Source organism: Miscanthus floridulus, chromosome 5 (genome assembly GCF_019320115.1).
Source record: "Miscanthus floridulus cultivar M001 chromosome 5, ASM1932011v1, whole genome shotgun sequence".
NCBI lineage: Eukaryota > Viridiplantae > Streptophyta > Magnoliopsida > Poales > Poaceae > Miscanthus > Miscanthus floridulus.
The window spans coordinates 9,532,094-9,553,914 of NC_089584.1; the positions used below are offsets into that span (position 1 = coordinate 9,532,094).

The window sequence follows — 21,821 nt, forward strand, 5'->3', positions numbered from 1 at the left end:
GAATAGCGTTGTGTCTAGCTAGTAAGTTCACTGCAAAAGCGATATTCCGGGCGGGTGATGTTTGCAAGATACATGAGCGCTCCAATTGCACTAAGATAAGGAACCTCAGGTCCCAATATCCCTTCTCCTTCGTCATGTGGTCTGAAACGATCTTTATTTAAGTCTAAAGACCGTACAACCATAGGAGCTTTTGTTGGATGTGCTTTATTCATATTGAATTTCTTCAAAATTTTCTGGATGTAAGTGGCTTGGTAAACAAATATTCTTGAAGGACTATGTTCGAGTTGTAAACCCAAACAAAATTTGGATTTGATCCAAATCTTTCATCTTGAATTCCGTCATTAGATGATTACGTGCTTCATTTATGTCTTGCACATGACCTATGATGTTTAGGTCATTGACATATACGGAAATTATGCAAAACCCAGTTTGTGATTTCTTAATGAATACACATGGTGAATCATCATTAGTTGTGTGTCCCTTCTGAAGAAGAAATTCACTTAGTCGATTATACCACATTCGACCCGATTGCTTTAAGCCATAAAGTGACTTTTAAAGCTTTACACAATACATGTTGCGGTTTGTGTTAGGATTCGGTATTGGGATTCCATCAGAAACCTTCATGTATATGTCAGAATCCAGTGACCTATATAAGTAGGCTGTCACTACATCCATCAACTGCACAAATAGATGATTTTGCACTGCCAAGGATATTAAAAATCGGAAGGTGATTCCACTAATAACTGGAGAATGTGTTTCGTTGAAATCAATGCTGGGTCTCTGCATAAACTCTTGTGCTACTAATCTCGCTTTATATCTCACCACTTCAATATTTTCATTCTGTTTGCGGACGAAAACCCATTTGTATCCCATAGGAAAGATACTAGGTGAAGTTGGTATTGCTGACGTGAATACCTTTCTTTTGGTTAGCGAGTCTAACTCCGATTGAATTGCATTCTTCCATTGGCTCCAGTCCAGGCGGTGGACGCACGGAGGCAGCGGTTCCGCGTGAATGCGGATGTTGGCTGGCCGGGGATGGTCACGAGAGTGCACACCACGACATGCATCGCGATGGACTCCACGACGAGCAAACTCTGGGACGCGAGGGCCCAGGCGGTTGAAGGCGCTGTTGCGACCGCGGCCTTCTCCGGCTAGTGGTGCGAGTCCACTGTTCATGGCGGTGAAGCGTGGACGGGGCTCCTGGTGAAGACGCTGGCCATGGAAAGGACTACGAACAGGACGGCGACGAGCATAGACGGCCTCATGAAGGAGGCGACGAAGAGCGAAAACGAGTAAGTCTCGGGCCATACCGTGTCGTGGGGAAGGCACTCCTACCTCCCCCTTCTTCTCCCTTGCCGATGTGCTCAGCGGCAAGCGTGCCGATAACGTATTGAAAGGAAAAGTGAAAGCGATTTATGTAATGGAAAGAATGATTTGATTGATGAGTAAATTATACAGTGATTACATATTTATGTCCCCGGAAGGGGTGAGTACATGACACTTCATACAGGAAACTGGCCCTTTCGGGCTATCCCCAAAAGGTCCTGAACGGTTGGTGCTAATCTTAATTAGCACATGTCTAATTACATTTAACACATGACTAATGACGTCATTAATTGCTAATTGATCACTAATGACTATTTCTAACAGCCTTCAACATGGTTGGAATCATCACTCGAAATCCATTATCACTGATCGCTAGTAACAGATTTATTTTGATAGCTAGCAACAGATTTATTGTGATGTTTTCAGCCATGAACCCTCGGCGATGATATTTTTTTTGCCATCGCCCAACGTCCTCTGTGCTACCTCCGCGATTGCTATCCATCTTCGATTGTGTATATGTTAATCCAACTGGCCGTGATTCTCCTCTCTCTCTCTCTCTCTCTCTCTCATATATATATATATATATATATATATATATATATATATATATATATATATATATATATATATATATATATATATATATATATATATATATATATAGAACTACTATCCTGTAGCTGGCTACAGAATAACTTATTCTGTAGCCACTTTGAGTTACGATAATTACTATGTTAATTTACGAGATTATAGTAACTCCTTACTAAGTGGTTTAATATAATGTTATGGTAAATATCCCTATGTGTTATAGTAACCCAACTATCGTAAATATGTATTGACATTACGGTAAATTAGTATATAAAATTATAGTAAATAGAGGTGGCTACAGAATAACTTATTTTGTAGCCGGCTACTGAATAGCCTCTCCCTATATATATATATATATATATATATATATATATATATATATATATATATATATATATATATATATATATATATATATAGAACTACTATCCTGTAGCTGGCTACAGAATAACTTATTCTGTAGCCACTTTGAGTTATGATAATTACTATGTTAATTTACGAGATTATAGTAACTCCTTACTAAGTGTTTTAATATAATGTTATGGTAAATATCCTCATGTGTTATAGTAACCCAACTATCGTAAATATGTATTGACATTATGGTAAATTAGTATATAAAATTATAGTAAATGGAGGTGGCTACAGAATAACTTATTTTGTAGCCGGCTACTGAATAGCCTCTCCCTATATATATATATATATATATATATATATATATATATATAAAGATTGGAGAGATTTAGTCATATCATTTTTTTTTTTACAAATTACACAGTACAAAGACACCTACAATGCACAATTAAAACGCACGTACATAAACCCTACCCCTATGGGCATCTCCGAAGACTAGACCAATAAATCCTCGAGAAGTCTTATCGCATTCAAAGTCGCGGCCAACAGGTTTTCCACAAGTTTAGAGCAGTTTGTATCAGTTTTGAACGAGTTTGCACTCGGACATGCAAAACAGGCATGGGCTGGTTTGTACAGGCGGTGGCGAATGCTGTTTTTTTTTTGGTTTTGCGAATATATTCTAAATCAGTCCAAATTGCCTCAAATTGGATCCCTTTTGTTTGTATGTGCTTCTCGAGTCCAAATGCAACATCCTCTAAACTTTTTTGCCGTTAACATGTCCCCATGTTTTTAAAGTGAAGCACATGTGAGTTTTTAAAACACATGACAACAAGCAATGACGTCAAGCCTCAATTGTTTCTGTTCTAATAAAAACGATGCATGTATCGGTCATATTTGTTCTAGGGTAATAATGTTTGGTTTGAAGGGACTGTTTTTAGGGAAGGATGGACCCATTTCTTGTTTGGATAGAGGGTTAGGTCTATCCTAAGTTTTTTGTTTGATCAAAGTGCTGGGTTTGGAGGGGTTGGGAAGCTAACACGCAGGGTCCGCATGTCATTATCTAACTCCTTCCTTGCCCTTTTCTCTCTCCTCCGCTTACGGCTATTGCTGCTGCTGCTCTGCTCGTGTACGGTCGCCACGCCCTCTGCTTGCCCACGCCGGTGCCAGCTCGCTCGCGCAGATGCCAGTTGCATCCCCTATGCTTGCGTAGATGCCGGCCTCCCCTCAGCGCCCGTGAGGTCACCGGCGTCGCTCCGCCCACGCTCGCGAGGCCTCCGGCGCCACTCCCCCGCGCCGCTCCTCCGTGCTCGCGAGGCCATCGGTGCCGCTCCTCCATGCCCTCGAGGCCACAGACGCTGCTCCTCCGCGAAGCTGCCGTGACTGCAGCCGCTCCTCCATTCGCCTTCACGCGGCCACCAAAAGTGGGTCGCCCCGGTTTCTTCGATTAAGAGGGATAGGGGAACCCGTATCTGGGTAGAATATTCCCTCCCTAGGATAACCCCAACCTAGTACTCTGTGAACGGAACTCTTCCAAAAACAGGTCCAACCCACTCCAACCTCCCAACCAAACACATGCTTAGAAAGTACTTCAAATCCCTCTCGTTGATTGCCTTTGGAAGATGATCACCTCACAATGTCTCTAGCGTGGACCGCTAACGCCTGGACATTCGAATGGACGCCATGGCCTACCTGGTGGGGAACTGCGGTAGCCAGCAAGTGGTGCTCAGGTGCAGTGGATAGGGAGGATGGCGGTAGGCAAGCGGCTAGGCGCTGTGAAAAATGCTGCGCCAGAGCCATCGTCGTGGACCATGCCGCGTCGGCTTGAAGAACTCGGCGGTGAGTGGTGAGTGGTGGTGGGGAGACAGGAAGGTAGGCGGCGGCTGTCGGGTTCATAAACCCGACATCCCTCATGGATCGGCTTCCCAGCAAAGGCTCGGCCCAGCACACGATGTTGCGCAAACTCCTGGGTTGGCCCAAATACCTAAACGACAGGCTAGAAGGGCGATCTAATCTTTGAGCGAAAGGCCTGACCGAGGAGGAACAGTGCTCGCTTCCGACTTCGGCCCACCTCTCCGACCAGAAGGCCTTGCTAAGGAGGAACAATGCTTACGTCCGAATTTGGCAGGCCTCTCCGACCGGAAGGCCTGGCCAAAACACTACTTTTGACTCTGACCCGCGTCATCGATCGGGGATGCACCGAACCCCTGCTTACAGCCCTTCTCCAACTGGCGCAATCGGAGCCGACTGGGATCAACTGACCGGGGACGTCCGCTCGGTGAGGACCAGGAAACAGACAGAGAAGGTAAGGCAGGGCACTTAAGTCAACTGCAATACCGAGGACCATACCCTGTATACCTGTAGGACAGTACTCTACAACCTTCCTGGCATGTCAGAACCTAAGCAGTGTTGTGGGTGCCGATATTTTCTCTACAGTGTTGTGGGCGCCATCAACTCCTATACCAGACAAACACGGTAAGGCTCCCCCACATGCCTCTGGGTATCAACAGTGTTGTGGGCGTCTACAATCATCTTATACCCGATGGCATGGGCAACAAGACTTAGCATACGTACACTCTCCCTCTCTCACTTGTAAGGCCATCCTCATCATCTATAAAAGGAGATGCGCTCTCTCCCAAAAAAGGGGATCGATCAGTTCACTCACACACCACAACAAAACCACTAGGTTTAAACCTCGAGCACAAGCTCAAACACTTAGCACATAGCAGAGCTCCCGTCGCTCTCGACCCTTTAGACCAGAGTTCGACCGGACCTCTTGCATCCCCATCTTTATCCCTTCTGTTTGTAACCCCATGGCAAACTTCGAGCACCTGGGCTCAGGAATAAAGTCACCGACCGACTCAAACTAGGCATAGGGCACGTTGCCTGAACTAGTATAAACCATGTGTCATTGAGTGATAAGCCACATCCGATCACAACGTACGGCAAAACTACAAATATTTATGTGTTGGTCACTTTCTGCACCGACAATTGGCGCCGTCCGTGGGGTACTTTTGGTCATCGGATGGCCCACTCTTCCGCCACCTTCACCATGGCGGGCTCAAGTGATACGACTCGCTTCATCTCACTCACTGGAGTTTTCTGCACTCCCACCTGTTGGGATGTGCATTCCACCTGTCTTCGATCCGTCCCAGGCCTTCATCACCGACTAACTCGGCGTACTACACCTCCACGAGGAGGCACTTATTCCGGCGTCCGTCAGAGGGACGCCCTCCATCAACTCTGGGACACCCGATGACTTCAACGACGAGGCGCCTGCGGTTCATTCCGAGCAAACGTTCTGCTCAAACCCCGCAGTGAGTAATGTACATGCTATTATTTACTCGCTATTTACTATATTCCACCGATTATCCGAAGGGACCGCATTGTCCGCACTGTAACCGCCGTACGACCGGTTCCCTTGCGGCCTCGCATCCCCCGTGGATGCGTACGCTCGGGGGCTCCGAAGGACGCTGGTACCGCCCCCTCTCACATCTGAATTCACGGGAATAAAGTCACCGAACGACTCAAACTGGATGTAGGGCACGTTGCCTGAACCAGTATAAACCATGTGTCATTGAGTGTTAGGCCACATCCGATCATAATGTACGGCAAAACTACAAATATTTACGTGTTGGTTACTTTCTGCACCGACAGCAACGCTCTGGCGTGGTGCCGCACGCCATTGCGTTGCGGCCGCGGTGGTGTGAGCGTGGCAGCGCGGTCGCGGTGGAGCAGGCCGCAGCGATGCAGGCGCAGAGAGTGGGTTCAAAAATGGATGCGGGCACAACTGTGATTCGATAGGAAGGTGAGCGGAGATTTTTTAATCTTGAGCAACGCAAGATGGATTCGTCTGTGCAGATAGCAATGTTGTCTGTTAGACCGTTCAAACGGGCATGAAGGCTCACCAACACACAGCTGGACGAAACGGACGCTCTACCCAAAGCCTTTCCACTCTGGCTTTGATCAGCCTGTTTGGGGTTTGGACATTCCCGATTCAGAGGCCACTTACCAAAATTATTGCTATATTCGGTGGTATATCTCAATTGTTCGCGCAATAATATGTCATCTTTCTTTCTACTGCTCTACACTGATATTATTCACCTAAATCTATAATTTCATTCCCTTAAATCTAGAATAATAATATTGTCCTGGGGCCAGCCATGGCCGGCGAACACCCGCCTAGCGGCCAGCGACGCCCTGAGGGCAACCGTCAGCGGCAGCAGAGGTCAGGCCAGACTACCATTGCCTACTCGGATGTTTGGATCCAAAACCCCCCATCCATAATTATAATATAAATTGTAAAATCAATTCGTGTTTGCCAGTTCGGCGGCGGCGGCAAACAAAACACACCACCGTCCGCCATTGGCGTCGTCGTCGTCGTCGATGGAGTTGGAGCGGATTCCAGCAGCGTCCGCCATGGACTGGAGCATCGACCTCGACAGGGGCCTCCGCTCCCGCCAACCAGGTAGAGTCGACCTCCCCAATCCTGCTTCTCCACCTCTTTGCTCTACCCCCTCGCTCACCTCCGCTATCGTCCGACCGCAGCAACGCGCGTCCGCGCCGTCGACGCCGCCGGCCCACGCCTCCGCCAGCTCTGCACTTGCGGCACCGCCCCCGCGCCCGTCGCCTCCGCGTACGGCGTCCTGCCCGGGGAGGCTCGCGTCTTCGCGGAGACCATGCTCCTCCGGCTCGCCACCGAATTCAGGACCGCCGACGGCGCCATGCGGGCCCGCATCGTCAAGACCCTCCTCAACACTGCCACGGGGCCAGGGGCGCTAGCCGGGGCGCGCGTCTCGGAGCCCGACCAGCTACTCAGGAGGGTCAAGGTGGTCTACGACACTGGGAACAAACGGGACAGGGCGCTTGCACTGCGCGTCTTCGGGTGCTTCGCCGACATCGCCAAGGACAGCGTGCACGTCCGCTCTCTCATACTTTCCAGCTTGGGTGCCTCCAGTGCTTTGGAGGTCAGTACACTACCTTTACCACTCCGTAGCACAACGAATGATATGTCCCAGACACACTTCCTACCTGATTAGATAAATTGTAATTGCCATTTAGTGTTTGCAAGCTGGAGGTTGTCCACTTTTGAAGATTAACAAACATGCTTGTCGATTGGCAGGTCAAGGCTGCAATTTTTGCGGCTGGCTGTATTTGTCATCTGTCAGAGGACTTCTCAAGGATCATTCTTGAGGTGTTCAGAAGATTGATATGTTCTCGGACATCAGAGCCACAAGTTATCATGGCAGCAATTAACGCTTTCTGGAAGCTTGATTCTACTTTGGCTGTTATCCATAGAGTTCATGAGGTGTTTATGGATATACATTTGTCTCTTAAACACAAAATTTATCCATTTACTTCGATTTTGTCAACATCTGTGCTACCTGCAAATTTTACATATACATGATTGTTCGCCCACACATATTGAACTAAAGTTACGCTCATGACCAGGCTAACATACATGTCATTGATAAAAAAAAATACCAATAACTGATACAGGGGATTTTGAAATGGAGAGAACAGGATAGTGTTACATTCTGCTTTCACATTCCTATAAAGGAGTTTTTCTTCATATTTTTTTGATGCCATCGTTCTCACTGAACTTTAAGAAGAGATTTTTATTGTCAACCTCTAGGTTGGAAAACAGATGATTCTAGGCACACTGGAAGATGTTTTCAAATCTGAAATGCTCTTTTCGCTCTCAAGGCTGTCATCCAAGTCGATCATTTTGTTTTCTGACCAGGTAGCGCAATGCTATCATCCCTGCAATTGTGTTTCCTATTATGTCATGTTAGCATACAGTTTTATTTATTGAAAAAGATTTCAATTTAAGTGACATATGGTCCCAAATTTCCATTGGCAATTGCATTTTCCCTTTTTCAAACAATATTAGTTTTCCTATACGTAGGGCTGGTGAGTCCGAGTGGCTCCTTGAGCCAGCTCTCAAGCCGGCGACCTGGGTTCGATCCCCGGCGTTGGCACCGGGAGGCCCCTCCGTTGGCCTTCCTTGTGAATTTTCCCCGTATACTTCATCCTTTGTCAGTTTACTGGAATACAGCTTCTTCTTTGTGCTTTCTGTAATGTGAAAGCACTGCTAGATAAAATTTAAATTATGCAACATTGGATCCATCATATACACAGATTCATAGTACTTGGAGGTTATCCCAAAAAACCTCCTTCCCTTCTTTGGCACTAGCATTCATATTGCACCCTCCGTTTTATATGGCTGCAAACTTCTGTATTAACTTAAAAAGCTATGCATTTACCTGATTCTCCGGATAAGACCCTCGGGGCTAGCAATGATCCACAAATATGACTATTCTCCACTGTTGATTGGTTTTGAACTAATTTTATTTCTTTGATCAACTTCCTATTGCAGGTGGATTTACTGTTACTGTTTATGGATCATGATTCCTCTTCTGTGAAGTCTGTGGCGTTAAAATGCATGCGTTTTATGTTTCGCAGAAATACCTGCCATTTTCCAGTTATTAGGACTGTTTTTGGCAGATTGTTGCCACTAATTGATGATGAGGATTTTCCACTTGACTGTAAGAGCGATGTGTTAAGGATTCTGCGGAAGGTGATGACTACTTGCTGTGCTTGATTTATACTCCATTTTCTCTTATCTGATTGTAAAAATACGTTTTCAGATGTTATGCTGTAAAGTGTCAAGTAATCATCATGCCAATGGTTCTGAGTTATCTAAGCTTCTTCTAGCTGCTGAAAGTTCTTTAGATTCTTCTTTGGAGATGCAAGGTACCGCTCTGGAAATTCTTGTGGAAATCTTTTGTATTCTCAAGGAAGTGAGGTCAGATAACATATCAGTTCTTAAGGATTCGTCATTTGCATACGCTGAGTGGCAAGGAATGATGAACAACATACCATTAACCGAAGATAATAGTATGAACGGACCTCTGTGTAAGATCATTGCAATGATTGTGAATCATATTATATCTCTGGTCAATGAAGTTGCTAGCAGAAATATCTGCATATCATCTGCAGTGGATAAGGCATACAAAACTCCTTTCAGACTTATGCTGAAGCTTGTTTCATGCTACCCTTCTGCTGCTTCTGTAGCTCTTGATATACTGAAAAGCCTTGTAAAAGAACTGTTTCTAATTAATGGAAGTGATTACTCTGAAGTTTCTGTTACTTCTGTTGAACCATTCCAGACAAGTGTTGCCCTTAAAGAATTGAGCACTTCAGATGACAATGTTCAACTGTTAGCTACAAGCATCGAAGCTTCATGCATTGGAACAGATATTGGCAATGGAAAACTGGATTTTCTCAAAATTGATTGCAAGAATAGAAAGTCCATAATGCATGACCTAATTCGTTGCACGCTCAAATTTGCAAATGCTTGTCATGAGGTGCTCTGTGAAACATCTGGTGCTAGATACAATCCTCATGATAGCATCAAGGGTCTAATCAAGTATGTGCATCAGGATGCTCCTCAGCACTGGAGCACATATGAATCCTTCCATTTGATAATGTGTGCTTGTGTTACCCAGAATACTTGTAAAATCAGTGGTGGTAATCAAGAATCTGGTGATTCAAAAGAGCATCGTAATACACTTTTCACTCCTTCTGTTTGGATAACTCAGGAATTATGTGCACTTCGGATGGCCAAAATGCTTATAAAGAAGCAGAAATACTGGGAAGCTTATAGGTCTTCTATGTACTGTTGTCGTAAAGGTCTCTGGTTCACAGCTTCTTTTGTCTTCAGAAAACTGGCAGATGCTTTTGAAGCAGGCTCTTTCAGTTTTTGGCTCAAATCGTTGCTACTTATTGCTGCTGGCGAAATTGAGATGAAACTATTGTTTTTTCCCTCAGCAACTATAAAGTTAGTTGGTGAGCTAAAAATGGAGGGTGATTTTAGTGAGGATCTTTACTGTACTGAAACAGATGCTGATAGCACCCTCAGTAGATCATCAGAGTTGCATGGTTTCCGAGCAAAGATATCTGATATTTGTGGCAGAACATTATTAGCAAATAATGCTCTTGCATCCAGTGCCTCTTCAGATAATGACTTCTTATTCCAGAGGTGGTTCATCAGCCTTAGATCATTATTTCTTGAGGTCCTAACAAATGTTCTTGATATCCTTAATGCACACTCTTCTTATGAAGCAAGAGGAGACCATTTAACTTTGTCTGGAGAGTTTATCAAAGACCAAGTACTTGCTTTGGATCATTGCTCTCTAAGATTAAGTGACTTGGCAAAAAGTTATGATCTTCTTGCTGCATCCCATATGGACCTGGATCGACATAGCTCGAGTAGTATAGCCAGGCTTGCTTTGATGTGCTCACTTTTGGCATTTTGTACCGCGTATTCTGTTTATTTCTCAAAGGCATGTAACTACGTAGAGTCCTGCAAGCTTCCAAAGAGGTTTTCCCATGCTTCAATCCTACAAGATCTGCATGGAAGAGTAGATGGCTCTGACTGGCAGATTGTTTCCCAGTTGCGACAGTTCATGTCCACTTCTTTTGATGAACTTGACAGCTTACAGTCCAGCACACGGATAAGTGGTTCATGTAATCTGGAGAAGGGTTTGTATTCTCTTTGCCATTTTGCTGTGGCATCTTTGCTTGGTGTATGTGATAGTGCTGAAGCTGAAAAAATACAAAATGGAGAGGATTGTTTATCTGCTTTGCAAGGAGGGTTGCAAGTGTTGTCCAGCATCTTGCAGAAGTATTTGGAATTGCCTTTCGTGGTTCCCAAGTACTTTTTCAGAGTAAGGTCAGTATCATGTTTCACTATGCTGGATGAATTATATACGAGATGCCATTTTTTATATTAGCATATGTTAAGTATTGTTTAGGGACGGAAAGAAAAGTTAGTGTTATTAGTATATTAAATTGTTACTTTTGCAATATGAGATGCTTTGTTATCTTGCCTGTTTATGTGATAAGCACTAAAAAAACTCGACCTGAAGGGGTTAAGACTGTCCCCACAGCACTCCAAATAAGAAGAAGAACTCACCAGGTCGAGAAAACCCCCGAACCCCCGCCCCACCCTTACACGGTGGCTTTCCGTCGCTCAAGTGAGAATTGGGCCGGTGCCCCCCAGTGCATTGGATATGGGATAGACGAGGGGATTTTTTTAACCTCAGCCTGAAATTCGCTCCTACAGGGAGTCAAACCCAGGACCTGAGGAGTGCCGCCGGGGTACTCTGACCAACTGGACTAGAGGCCCTTTGGCATGTGATAAGCACTACGCTAATGTTTGTGCAAATGGAGCTTCCAATCCAAACATCATATGACATTTTTCATTTTTGGCATGTATGCAGGCCTTGCCTTGGTGCCGAACTTTACATGTTTGATTCAAATCCTGTGAATGAAAAAGGAATGTCAATAGATCCTGGTTTCCTATTGTCTCTAACCCTCTGCATGAAGTGGAAGCGCGTGTTAGAAAGAAGCTCCATTCGCACCGTGAAATTGTACTGCATTTTAGCCGCAAGCTTAGAGACCTGCCTGGAGGCAGCAGGAACGAGAAGCAAGCAGTTTGATCAGCGCAGGACAGCTGAAATGGTGGAACTGAACTCCAAGCTGCTGCAGTACATAAAGAATGATCTGAGGAAGGCCAGGAATGCGAAGAAGAATTCCCATTGTGGCATGGACATGGTGACTGCCTTTGCGTGCTTTGAACCAACAGATAGTGGGCAGGGGTTCTCAAGCTGTCTGCTGGATGTCTCCTTGTTCCCTGAAGGCTCATATCAGATAAAGTGGCAGGCGTGCTGTGTCGACGAGAATGGGTCCTATTTTAGCCTCCTGCCCCTGAACGATGGCTCCATGTTTTCTGTCCGGAAGTCCTGACTGAATGGCTGCTGCAGTGACCCGAATGGAAGATGGAACATGCTCTTCTTGCTCGCAGTGTCTGTTCTTGAGTTCATTTGTATGCCCGCAGAAGGCTTGTGTGGCTATGATCTGCCTATCTGGTCTGGGTTTGACATGTTAACTCTATTGCTTGTGTTGTGGCAGTAAATTACAGAGGCCTGGTGCTGAGGCTTGTAGGCAGCATGAACTCATGAATGAGCAGACTTCGCTGCTGATCTTCACCTTGCTGCTATTCTGAACAGAATCAGCACTAGCGGATTGCTGGATGAACTGACACAGGTGTAGCTCCTGCTTTTTCTATTCTGAATCTGACTTTCTAAGGGCTTTAGTTGAGTTTGAACTTGTGTAGAAGCAGTACAAGTTCCAGTTCCCCTGTAACTTGTAGTCTAGAGAAAGATAGTATAATGCTACTCCTACAAGGCTAGTACAAGCCTACAAGGCAATGGTTCTGGCTTCTGGTGGATCACATTCTTATGTTGCTTTATGATGTGATTTGTGCCTCTGGAGATGAAGTGGACCGAGTCTGTTCGAATGCCTTGCCTATTCGTCTCGTCCAGCCCGCCACTTGTCTTTGTTCAGTTTACGAGATTTCCACATGCTGTAAATAACATACCTCTGGATGGCTTTCGCGCTGACCAACCTGGTGGATCTCTGCCTACTGGAGGTGATGACAATTATATTGGTCCATGATCTTCCTGTTTCATTGTTTGATGGGTACAAGATCAAAACAAACTCAACAACAACAACAACAACAACAACAACATAGCCTTTCAGTCCTAAGCAAGTTGGGATAGGCTAGAGTTAAAACCCACCAAGAGCTCCAAGTCACGGTTCAGGCACTTTAATAGCTGTTTTCTAAGTACTCATATTCAAACATAGATCTCTAGGTATATCCCAAGCTTTCAAATCTGTTTTTATTGCCTCCCCCATGTCAATTTTGGTCTTTGTCCACCTCTCATATTATTAGCTTGGCTTAAAACTCCACGATGCACTGGTGCTTCTAAAGGTCTCCTTTTGACATGGTCAAACCACCTCAACCGATGTTGGACAAGCTTTTCTTCAATTGGTGTTACATCTAGGCGATCACGTATATCATCGTTCCGAACTCGGTCCATTCTTGTGTGATCGTAAATCCATCACAACATACGTATTTCTACAACACTCAGTTATTGAACATGTCGAATCTTTGTAGGCCAACATTCTGCTCCATACAACATAGCCGGTCTAATTGTCGTTCTATAAAACTTGTCTTTTTAGCTTTTGTGAAACCCTCTTGTCACAGAGAATGCCAGAAGCTTGTTGCTACTTGATCCACCCTGTTTTGATTCTATGGCTAACGTCCGCATCAATATCTCTATCCCTCTGTAGCATCGATCCCAGATATCGAAAGGTATCTTTCTTAGGCACTACTTGACCTTCTAAACTCACATCCTCCTCCTCCTGTACAACTCCGTCAAAGTCGCATCTCATATATTATGTTTTAGTTCTGCTCAATCTAAAACCTTTAGACTCAATGGTCTACCGCCATAACTCTAGTTTTCTATTTACTCCTGCCTGTCTTTCGTCTACTAACACTACATCATCAGCGAACAACATACACCAAGGGATATTCCCCTGTATGTCCCTGGTAACCTCATCCATTACCAAGGCAAAGAGATACGGGCTTAAGGCTGACCCTTGATGAAGTCCAATTTTAATCGGAAAGTAATTTGTGTTACCATCGTTTGTTCGAACACTAGTCACAACATTGTTGTACATGTCCTTGATGAGGGTCACGTACTTTGATGGGACTTTATGTTTGTCCAAAGACCACCACATAACATTTCTTGGTATCTTGTCATAAGCCTTCTTCAAGTCAATGAAAACCAAGTGGAGGTCATTCTGCTCTCTAAACCGCTCCATAACCTGTCTTATTAAGAAGATTGCTTTTGTGGTTGACCTTCTGGGCATGAAACCAAATTGGTTTGTTGATATCTGCGTCGTTCCTTGCAGGCGCTACTCGATGACTCTCTCCCATAACTTCATAGTGTGGCTCATCAACTTAATTCTCCGATAATTTGTACAACTTTGGATATCTCCCTTGTTCTTGTAGATTGGTACTAATATGCTTCTTTATTCCTCAGGCATCTTGTTCGATCGAAAGATATTATTGAACATTTTGGTTAGCCATACTATAGCTATATTCCCGAGACATCTCCATACCTTATTGGGATACCATCAGGGCCCATCGCTTTGCCCCCTTTCATCATTTTCAAGGCTTCTCTGACCTTCGATTCTTCAATCCTCCGCACAAAGCGCCTGTTATTGTCATCAAACGAGTCGTGCAGCTGAACGGTGGTGTTCTCGTTCTCACTATTGAACAATTATCAAAATACTCTTGCCATCTATGTCTGATCTCATCCTCCTTTACCAAGAGCCGCTCCCTCTCATCTTTTATGCACTTGACTTGGTTGAAGTCCCTTGTCTTCCTATCACGAGCCCTAGCCATCCTATAAATGTCCTTCTCTCCCTCCTTCGTACTCAAACGTCGGTAAAGGTCCTCATAGGCCCGCCCCTTTGCCTCACTCACCGCTTGTTTTGCAGTCTTCTTTGCCACCTTGTACTTCTCTATGTTGTTTGCACACCTGTCATGATACAAGCGCTTATAGCACTCTTTCTTTTCCTTAATAGCCTTTTGCACATCTTCATTCCACCACCAAGTGTCTTTCGAGTCGCATTCGCTCCCTTTGGTCACTCCAAGCACCTCTGAAGCAACCTTCCGAACGCATGTTGCCATCTTCTCCCACATGCTGTTTGCATCGCCTTCATCATTCCAAGGACCCTCTTCAATGACCTTTTCTTTAAAGACCTTTGATGCCTCCCCTTCTAATTTCCACCACTTCGTTCTAGCAACCCTAGCTTGTTTGTTCCCACGAGCTTACACCACAAAGCGCAAGTCAGCCACCACCAGCTTGTGTTGAGCGACCACACATTCTCCAGCTATGACCTTACAGTCCACGCATGTTCATTTATCCCTCCTTCTTGTAAGGACAAAGTCGATTTGACTAGAGTACTGACCGCTACTAAAGGTCACTAAATGGGACCGTCTCTTACGGAAGAAAGTGTTAGCTATCATCAGATCAAAAGTTATGGCGAAGTCTAAGACTTCCTCTCACTCCTGGTTCCTACTATCATATCTGAAACCCCCATGAACCGCCTCGAAACCTGCACTTAATGTACCTACATGGCCATTAAGATCACCTCCTATAAAGATTTTCTCGCTACTAGGGACAGCTCTAACCAAGCGATCTAAATCTTCCCAGAAAAGCCGCTTAGCACTCTCATCATGGCCTACTTGGGGGGCATACGCACTAATTACGTTTAAGACCATATCACTAATGACAAGTTTAACTAAGATGATCCTATCCCCTTGTCTTCTCACCTCCACCACACCATTCTTAAGGCTCTTATCTATCAAAACTCCTACTCCATTTTTATTTGAAGTTGTCCCTATGTACCAGAGCTTGAAACCGGTATTGTCCACCTCCTTCGCCTTCTGCCCCTTCCATTTAGTCTCTTGGACGCATAAGATATTTACACGCCTCCTAACCGTTGTGTCCACTAACTCTCTTAACTTACCTGTAAGGGATCCTACATTCCAACTACCTAAACGGATCCTAGGTGGCTCGACTAGCTTCTTTACCCTTCGCACCCGCTGAGGTAGGTGTGAAGACCCTTGCTCATTTTGCACCACACCCGGGCGCCGATGTGGCGCGCCACTAAGGATGCGACGACCTGATCCTTGCTCACTTGACACCGTGTCTAGATCACGACAGGCGCGTCACGGGGGTGACGACCCGGCCCTTGCTCATTTAACACCATACCCGGGTTCCGACATGGCGCGTCGCTAAGAGGGTTACGCCCTAACGGGGTTCTTTTGGGTTTCATCTCCATTAAAGTGGCTAAGTTTTTACATTGGCTCGCCGCGCCTAACACAACCCTCCTCCTTTACCAGGACTTGGGACCTGCTATGCTGGGACACCAAAGGCGTCCCACCATAGGCGGAGTTATCAAAGCAAACTCAGAAGCACATAAATATTGTGAATGTGTATGTATTTTAACAGGATAGTGATCTTCAGATGGAAACTTGCCTGATCCTGTTTCTTATGCACAGATGTGTCACTAACAAACCTTTTTAGCAACAAAGCCATCTATTCTTGGGCTACTGATGACGTCTCCAAGAAAATGATTGCTATATGTATGCCTGCACAAAATACAGAAGCTCTCCGAAGATCTCTTATGGTATTAGCATAATAATTTGTATTTTTCCTGAAAGGGGTTGTGTGATGCTTTCCCCCATTAACTCCTTGATCTTTATGATAGCATCCTCTGATCACTGTTTGTATTGTCATCAGGATGCAGCAGAACAGTGTGTTGCGGTGGATTTTATAATGTTGGAAGCAGAAGCTACATTCATGTATGGTGGTGCTTCTGAATATGCTAATTCTTTTGTAAACAGAATTTGTGATCTTGAAAACTGTGTGGTACGGAGATACAATCCTGGTAAAGAAGTCTCATGATATTAGTAACCATTTACTGGTTTTGTTGTTTATGTTACAATAATAAGATGATCTTTCATGATCAACCTACAAATCATAACATGGTCATGCTATTTAGTTTGTTTTCTATATCATTTTAGACCATGCTACCATGGAGTTATATTTTGATGAATGACTTAAACAACTATCACTGCCATATTAGGAGTTCCTTATCCTTACACTCAGGTTAACATTCAACACTTCTTGCATGTAAGGTAACCTAACACTATATATGTTTGCTATATATTTGGAACTGCAGAGACCCAAGTTCTGCATGGGATCTCTTTCTGTTCAGTTGTATAGCCTGTAGACTGTAGTCCTTTCCCTATGTCCCTTTCTCTCTGTACAATTTATTTTATTTGAATTTATATACCAACAGTGGGGGCTTCCCCTGCTGTATTTATGGCTCAAAAAAAAGGTGGTTAGAAGAGCTTAAGGATGACAAGGAGGATACACTGCAAGCTGTATTTGTGTTCAGAGATCCCATTATTGATTCTGTTAAACATATATATTGCAACCTGTATGCATCAGCAAACCAGATAACTGATGGTTTTCCACCTTGCCAGGTGATATGAGTCATTTTATAACACCACTCACTATTTAATTCAAAAAGTTAAGTGACAGAACATATCTGAGTCTAGCGTTTCCCTTTCACTGCTCAATGTTCATTTTTGTGACTTGCAAGCATTGAGTTTGTTCTATATACCTATTTATTAGTGGAAGAATATGACTGGTAAAAGGAACTTCTGCATATATTTTTGGTGATTTTATCCTCATTTTTTTTAACTTTTTATTTCATTCAGATAATGGCAATTACTTATCCATGTTTCCTATTCACAGTTCAGCCTCTTCAACAGCTATGCTAACGCAGAACACATTGACTGAACAGGCATGCAAGTGCCATGGTCACCCTATTGACCTTGTCACCCCAAATAAGGCAAAATGGCGTACCCAGTGCAGAGAGCTCCTGCTCTATGCGGGGTCTGTGCAATGCGAGGAGACCGCGACTCGAACCCGGGACCAGGTCACAGACGGTAAGACTCTACCGCTTGCACCAGGCCCACCCTTCCCAAATAAGGCAAAATGGACGTGTCCAATAACTAATCGACAACTTGCAGCTTCTGATGTTACTGCTACTGCTGTGAGAATTGGAGAACAAACAATATTCTCCGCCGATTTTTTTTAAATAATATTTTTTTAATGAATAATTGCAAATCTAGTAGCTGTTATACAAAAATTGCAGATATATCATCCTGTCGGCCACTGGACTGCTGATAGGGACCTTGTCGGCCACTAGATGGCCGACAGGTCCCATGTTGGCACCTTAGCAGCCGATACGGTTGACATGGCAGCCGACGCCGGCGTGTTGGTCCTGATAGCAGACCTGTTAGCTGCTGGGTGGCCGACATGCCCTATCGGCATTCGGTAGGCCGATAGGCCAGTCAACACTCCAGGGGCCGACAAGCCTGTCGGCTACCCAGCACCCAATTACACTATTTGATGCGAAAACTACGTCGTTCGTCCCTGAAAAGCGTACGAACCTGCAAAGGCAACGTCGTTTGTCCGCTGAATTGTCCTTTGTCTTGATGCAGGCGTCGGAAGTTATTGGAGCATTGCCTCCATGAAATGGTTGTAAAGCGACTAATACGGTTCCATGCATCAGAAATTTAGGAGTACGTTAGTTCACATCCATGCAACCATACAACTATACGACTAATACAAGTCAACCAGAACGACGCCCACGTTTGACGGCCTGTGCTCCTCGGTGACGAATCTGCGCCGTAGGGTAAGTGAGCTGGTCTGGAGGACGGCGCTGGCGTGCCGGCGGGGTCGACTCGGTAGGCTGATTACCCTCCCGAGTGGGCTGAGTCGACAGAGGTGCACTTGAAAGCTGTGAGGCCCCGACCTCATCGGCGAACCAAGGAGGAGTGTTGTCGGTGTAAAAGGTCGCGAAACTGCTAGTACCAGTCGTGTAGTCACTGCAAGAAGCACGTCCACCTACCAAAAAATTGTAAGGCCACATAGAGCATGTTACGTACATAATGCATGAAGAAATCGGAAGGTCATCGCAGAAGTACCTAGGACTCCAACCGTCGGGTGCGAAGAACGAGCGTGTCCTCTAGATCCTACGACTGGAGGCGGAGGTGGAGGTGGCGCTGCAGGGTCACCCTGCTGGACGTGACCAACTACGTCTGTGGTGTGGCGGCACGATGCCCGGCGTACTCCCGCCAAGCAACGTTGCCCCAGTCGTCGAAGGGCAGCAACCAACTCTATCCTACCAACCGTTGGGGGGCTCTACTCAAACTGCTGGGCATATGAAAATAGCTCGTTGCCCACGTCGCTGCAGGTATCTGTCTGCAAGCCAGGCATGTATTGTTGCATGAATTGTTGTGACTCATTGGTAAAGTAACGAAAGGACAAAGAAGTTTACAAATTTACTTACCAGCGCATGGAAAGCAGCTGGTAGCTCCATCGCGAACGTGTTGGTGATCTCGGCCTCATGTGGGGCGGCCTTTGCTGGCACGGGGAAGCAACAGACGCGTGTGGCTCCTTGGAACCAATGCAAGTACTCTCGGTACGTGGCCTCATCGAATGGCCCACCAAGGTCGTGCACATCGGTGGCAGCTTGTGCCCAGTCGTTCACCCAAGGCACCATCCTATCCACCCACGACTGCTCGAACGCTAGACCTTGACCTTTCCTTGAATGCCTGCAATACAATTAATAATGAATAATAGTATGACAACATATACAGGAATGATTAATGCAACAAGACTTACCCGTGGGACCCATCAAGCTGAAGTCGGGGAAGGGGGAAGACCTGTGCACACCCAAACTGACGTGCCACCCGCTCTAGATAGTACGGCTCGACGAAGATGTCGAACACCAGTCTTTTCCTCATGTACCACAGCTCCTGGTCACGGTAGCACAACTTCGACAAGCCACGCGGAGCACGGGACTGTATGTCAACTGCTGTGTACGGGGTCCACCGAACCCTATCAGCTGTGAGCTGGTCCAACACAGCGACGTACGCATTGTAGTGATCAATATCAATTATAGTGCCAGGGTTTCTCGATTGAATGGTTTCCATAAGAGCTGGCAAGTGGTGATATGAGTCCTTGTACGTACCGAACCTCTTTTCCAAGGCCAACTGTTTGGCTCTCCAAGCCATGTCATAAGAAATCTCATAACCAAATCTATTCTGAATAGCAAGCATTATCCGAAAAGGAGAAATGCCAAGTTTTTCAACTACCTCACCGTACATTTCGTTTGCAACGAAAGTCACTGTCACGTTCCTATGCTTGTTCAGTGAAGATTGCAGCAAACAAGTGTGTGGTTCGATAATAGTGGCTATGAAGTTGCTCTCGGTACGTGGCATATGACCATGAACACGCCAAGTACAACCTGGGGTGACACACTTAACGTCCCACGTCGTGGGGTTAGAAATAACCACCATAAACTCCCTCTTTTCGGAAAAAAGCCCATCAACGAACAGCGTGTTGCAGATGAACCTTGTCATGAAACATCTGCCCTTATCTGACCTCAATCCTTGAGTACTCCCACGAAGAATGATGACCATCATCGACCGTCATGGCATCAGGTGCGATGTGGACCCAATCCTTAGGGATGTCGACCTCGTCATCAAACCTCCTGCCAGCAAATTCATCCACGAAGGCGACGTGCTCCACATCGTCAGCCTCCATTTGTTCGATGATTCTTTCATCCTCCTCACCCAGGTCAGCTTCCATGGACGGACCATAATGTTTCGCCTGTCCACCCTCTGTCGTGTTCTCAATAGCTGGAGGATCGCAAACATAGGTCTGCTCAGCATTTGCCGACTCTAAGTTCTCCTCTGTTGCACCTGTGTTGCTACTCTCACCCTGCATGGCACCGTTCAGGAACTCAACAAGCATGATGTTGGCATAACGACGCTCCAATGCCTTGGACACGAGAAAATGACACTTCTTCGTGTTACTGGCCTCATACAGCTCCCACCTCCATCCATTCTCCCACTTTTTAGGCACAAACATACTAATCTTGAAACGATGCTGGGAGGGCGGAACACCCAAGTATTCATGCTGCTAGGCTAAAACTTGTTTCCGGCTATAATCTAGCGGCGAATTCAGTTCTGTGTCAAAGACTTGGAACTCGCTAAGGTCTACCCTGCTGTCTCCATATCTGATTTCACCGTTGCCATGGTAAATTCTGAAAGGGATTAAATCGGTCGACATTCTTGGTCGCATCGTGCAAAGTATCGTGTCAGTTAAATGAAGTACCATGAAAATTTTAGCCGTAAACCTAAGCTTAACAACAACTAACCCTAACCCTAACCCTACCAAACAAAAAGTAATAAATAATCTAAACCTAACCCTAGCCCTGAAAAAATAAACTAAACTAACAAAATCAATCTAAACTAACCCTAACCCCTAACCATAATAAAATAAAGTAATCTAAACTAAACTAATAAAATAAACTAACCCTAAACAAGCCTAATAAACTAACCCAATTTAACTAAATCTAACTACTAAACAAAACTAACAAATCCTAACTAAACTAACTACACAAATCCTAACTACACTAACTACATTTAACAAAACTAACAAATCCTAAATAAACTAACTACATTTAACAAAAAAAACACACATACCTGCGACGAGGCCAGTGAGGTGCAGCACTGGCGGGGTGGGGACGGCGACGTCAAGCCCACCGCCAGATCCAGCGGTCGCCGGTGAGGGCGGTCCGACCGCGCGGCGGTAGGGCGGGCGACGACGCAGCCGGGAGAGAGAGAGCGAGCGGCGAGCGAGCGAGCGAGAGAGAGAGAGAGAGAGAGAGAGAGAGAGAGAGGGCGAGGGAAGAAGAGAGGCCATGGTAGATATTTTGTGGCCTGTCGGCTCACGGTTGGCCGATAAGACCCTATAGGCTCTCCACAGGCTGATAGGCCTATCGGCTTGATAAGGGTACACTGGCCAGTCATGTCTGGCCTGGTCAGGGGCCTAGTCGGCTACTGGCCTACCAATAGAGACCTGTCGGCCCGACAGTTGCCGATAGGGGCCCTGTCGGCCCGGCAGTTGCCGATAGGGGCCCTATCGGCTTAGCCAGCAGCCGACATGATACTATATTTACAATTCTCACAATTCAGATGCTATATT

General features: G+C 45.5%; 2 protein-coding genes across 6 annotated transcripts; both read left to right on the forward strand.

Moving 5' to 3' along the window:
• The first annotated feature begins 6,424 nt into the window (after window positions 1-6,424).
• Window positions 6,425-12,922, forward strand: LOC136449473 (uncharacterized). Its single transcript, XM_066449513.1, has 8 exons — window positions 6,425-6,490; window positions 6,588-6,730; window positions 6,811-7,229; window positions 7,385-7,570; window positions 7,898-8,005; window positions 8,642-8,842; window positions 8,913-10,999; window positions 11,550-12,922. Exons 1-8 carry the CDS (start codon window positions 6,426-6,428, stop codon window positions 12,073-12,075), a joined length of 3,735 nt encoding a protein of 1,244 aa, XP_066305610.1. The 5' UTR covers window position 6,425; the 3' UTR covers window positions 12,076-12,922.
• LOC136449474 (uncharacterized) lies at window positions 12,604-21,493 on the forward strand. 5 transcript variants are annotated; one of them, XM_066449518.1, is made up of 4 exons: window positions 12,604-12,760; window positions 16,250-16,377; window positions 16,491-16,638; window positions 17,514-21,493. In XM_066449518.1, the coding sequence occupies exons 1-4, from the start codon at window positions 12,604-12,606 to the stop codon at window positions 17,537-17,539; spliced, it is 459 nt and encodes a 152-aa protein (XP_066305615.1). In that variant the 3' UTR covers window positions 17,540-21,493. The 5 variants fall into 5 exon arrangements, with proteins under 5 accessions (XP_066305615.1, XP_066305614.1, XP_066305616.1 ...); XM_066449517.1 differs by having other exon boundaries at window positions 17,563-21,493; XM_066449519.1 differs by having other exon boundaries at window positions 16,491-16,619.
• Window positions 21,494-21,821: the final 328 nt, after the last annotated feature.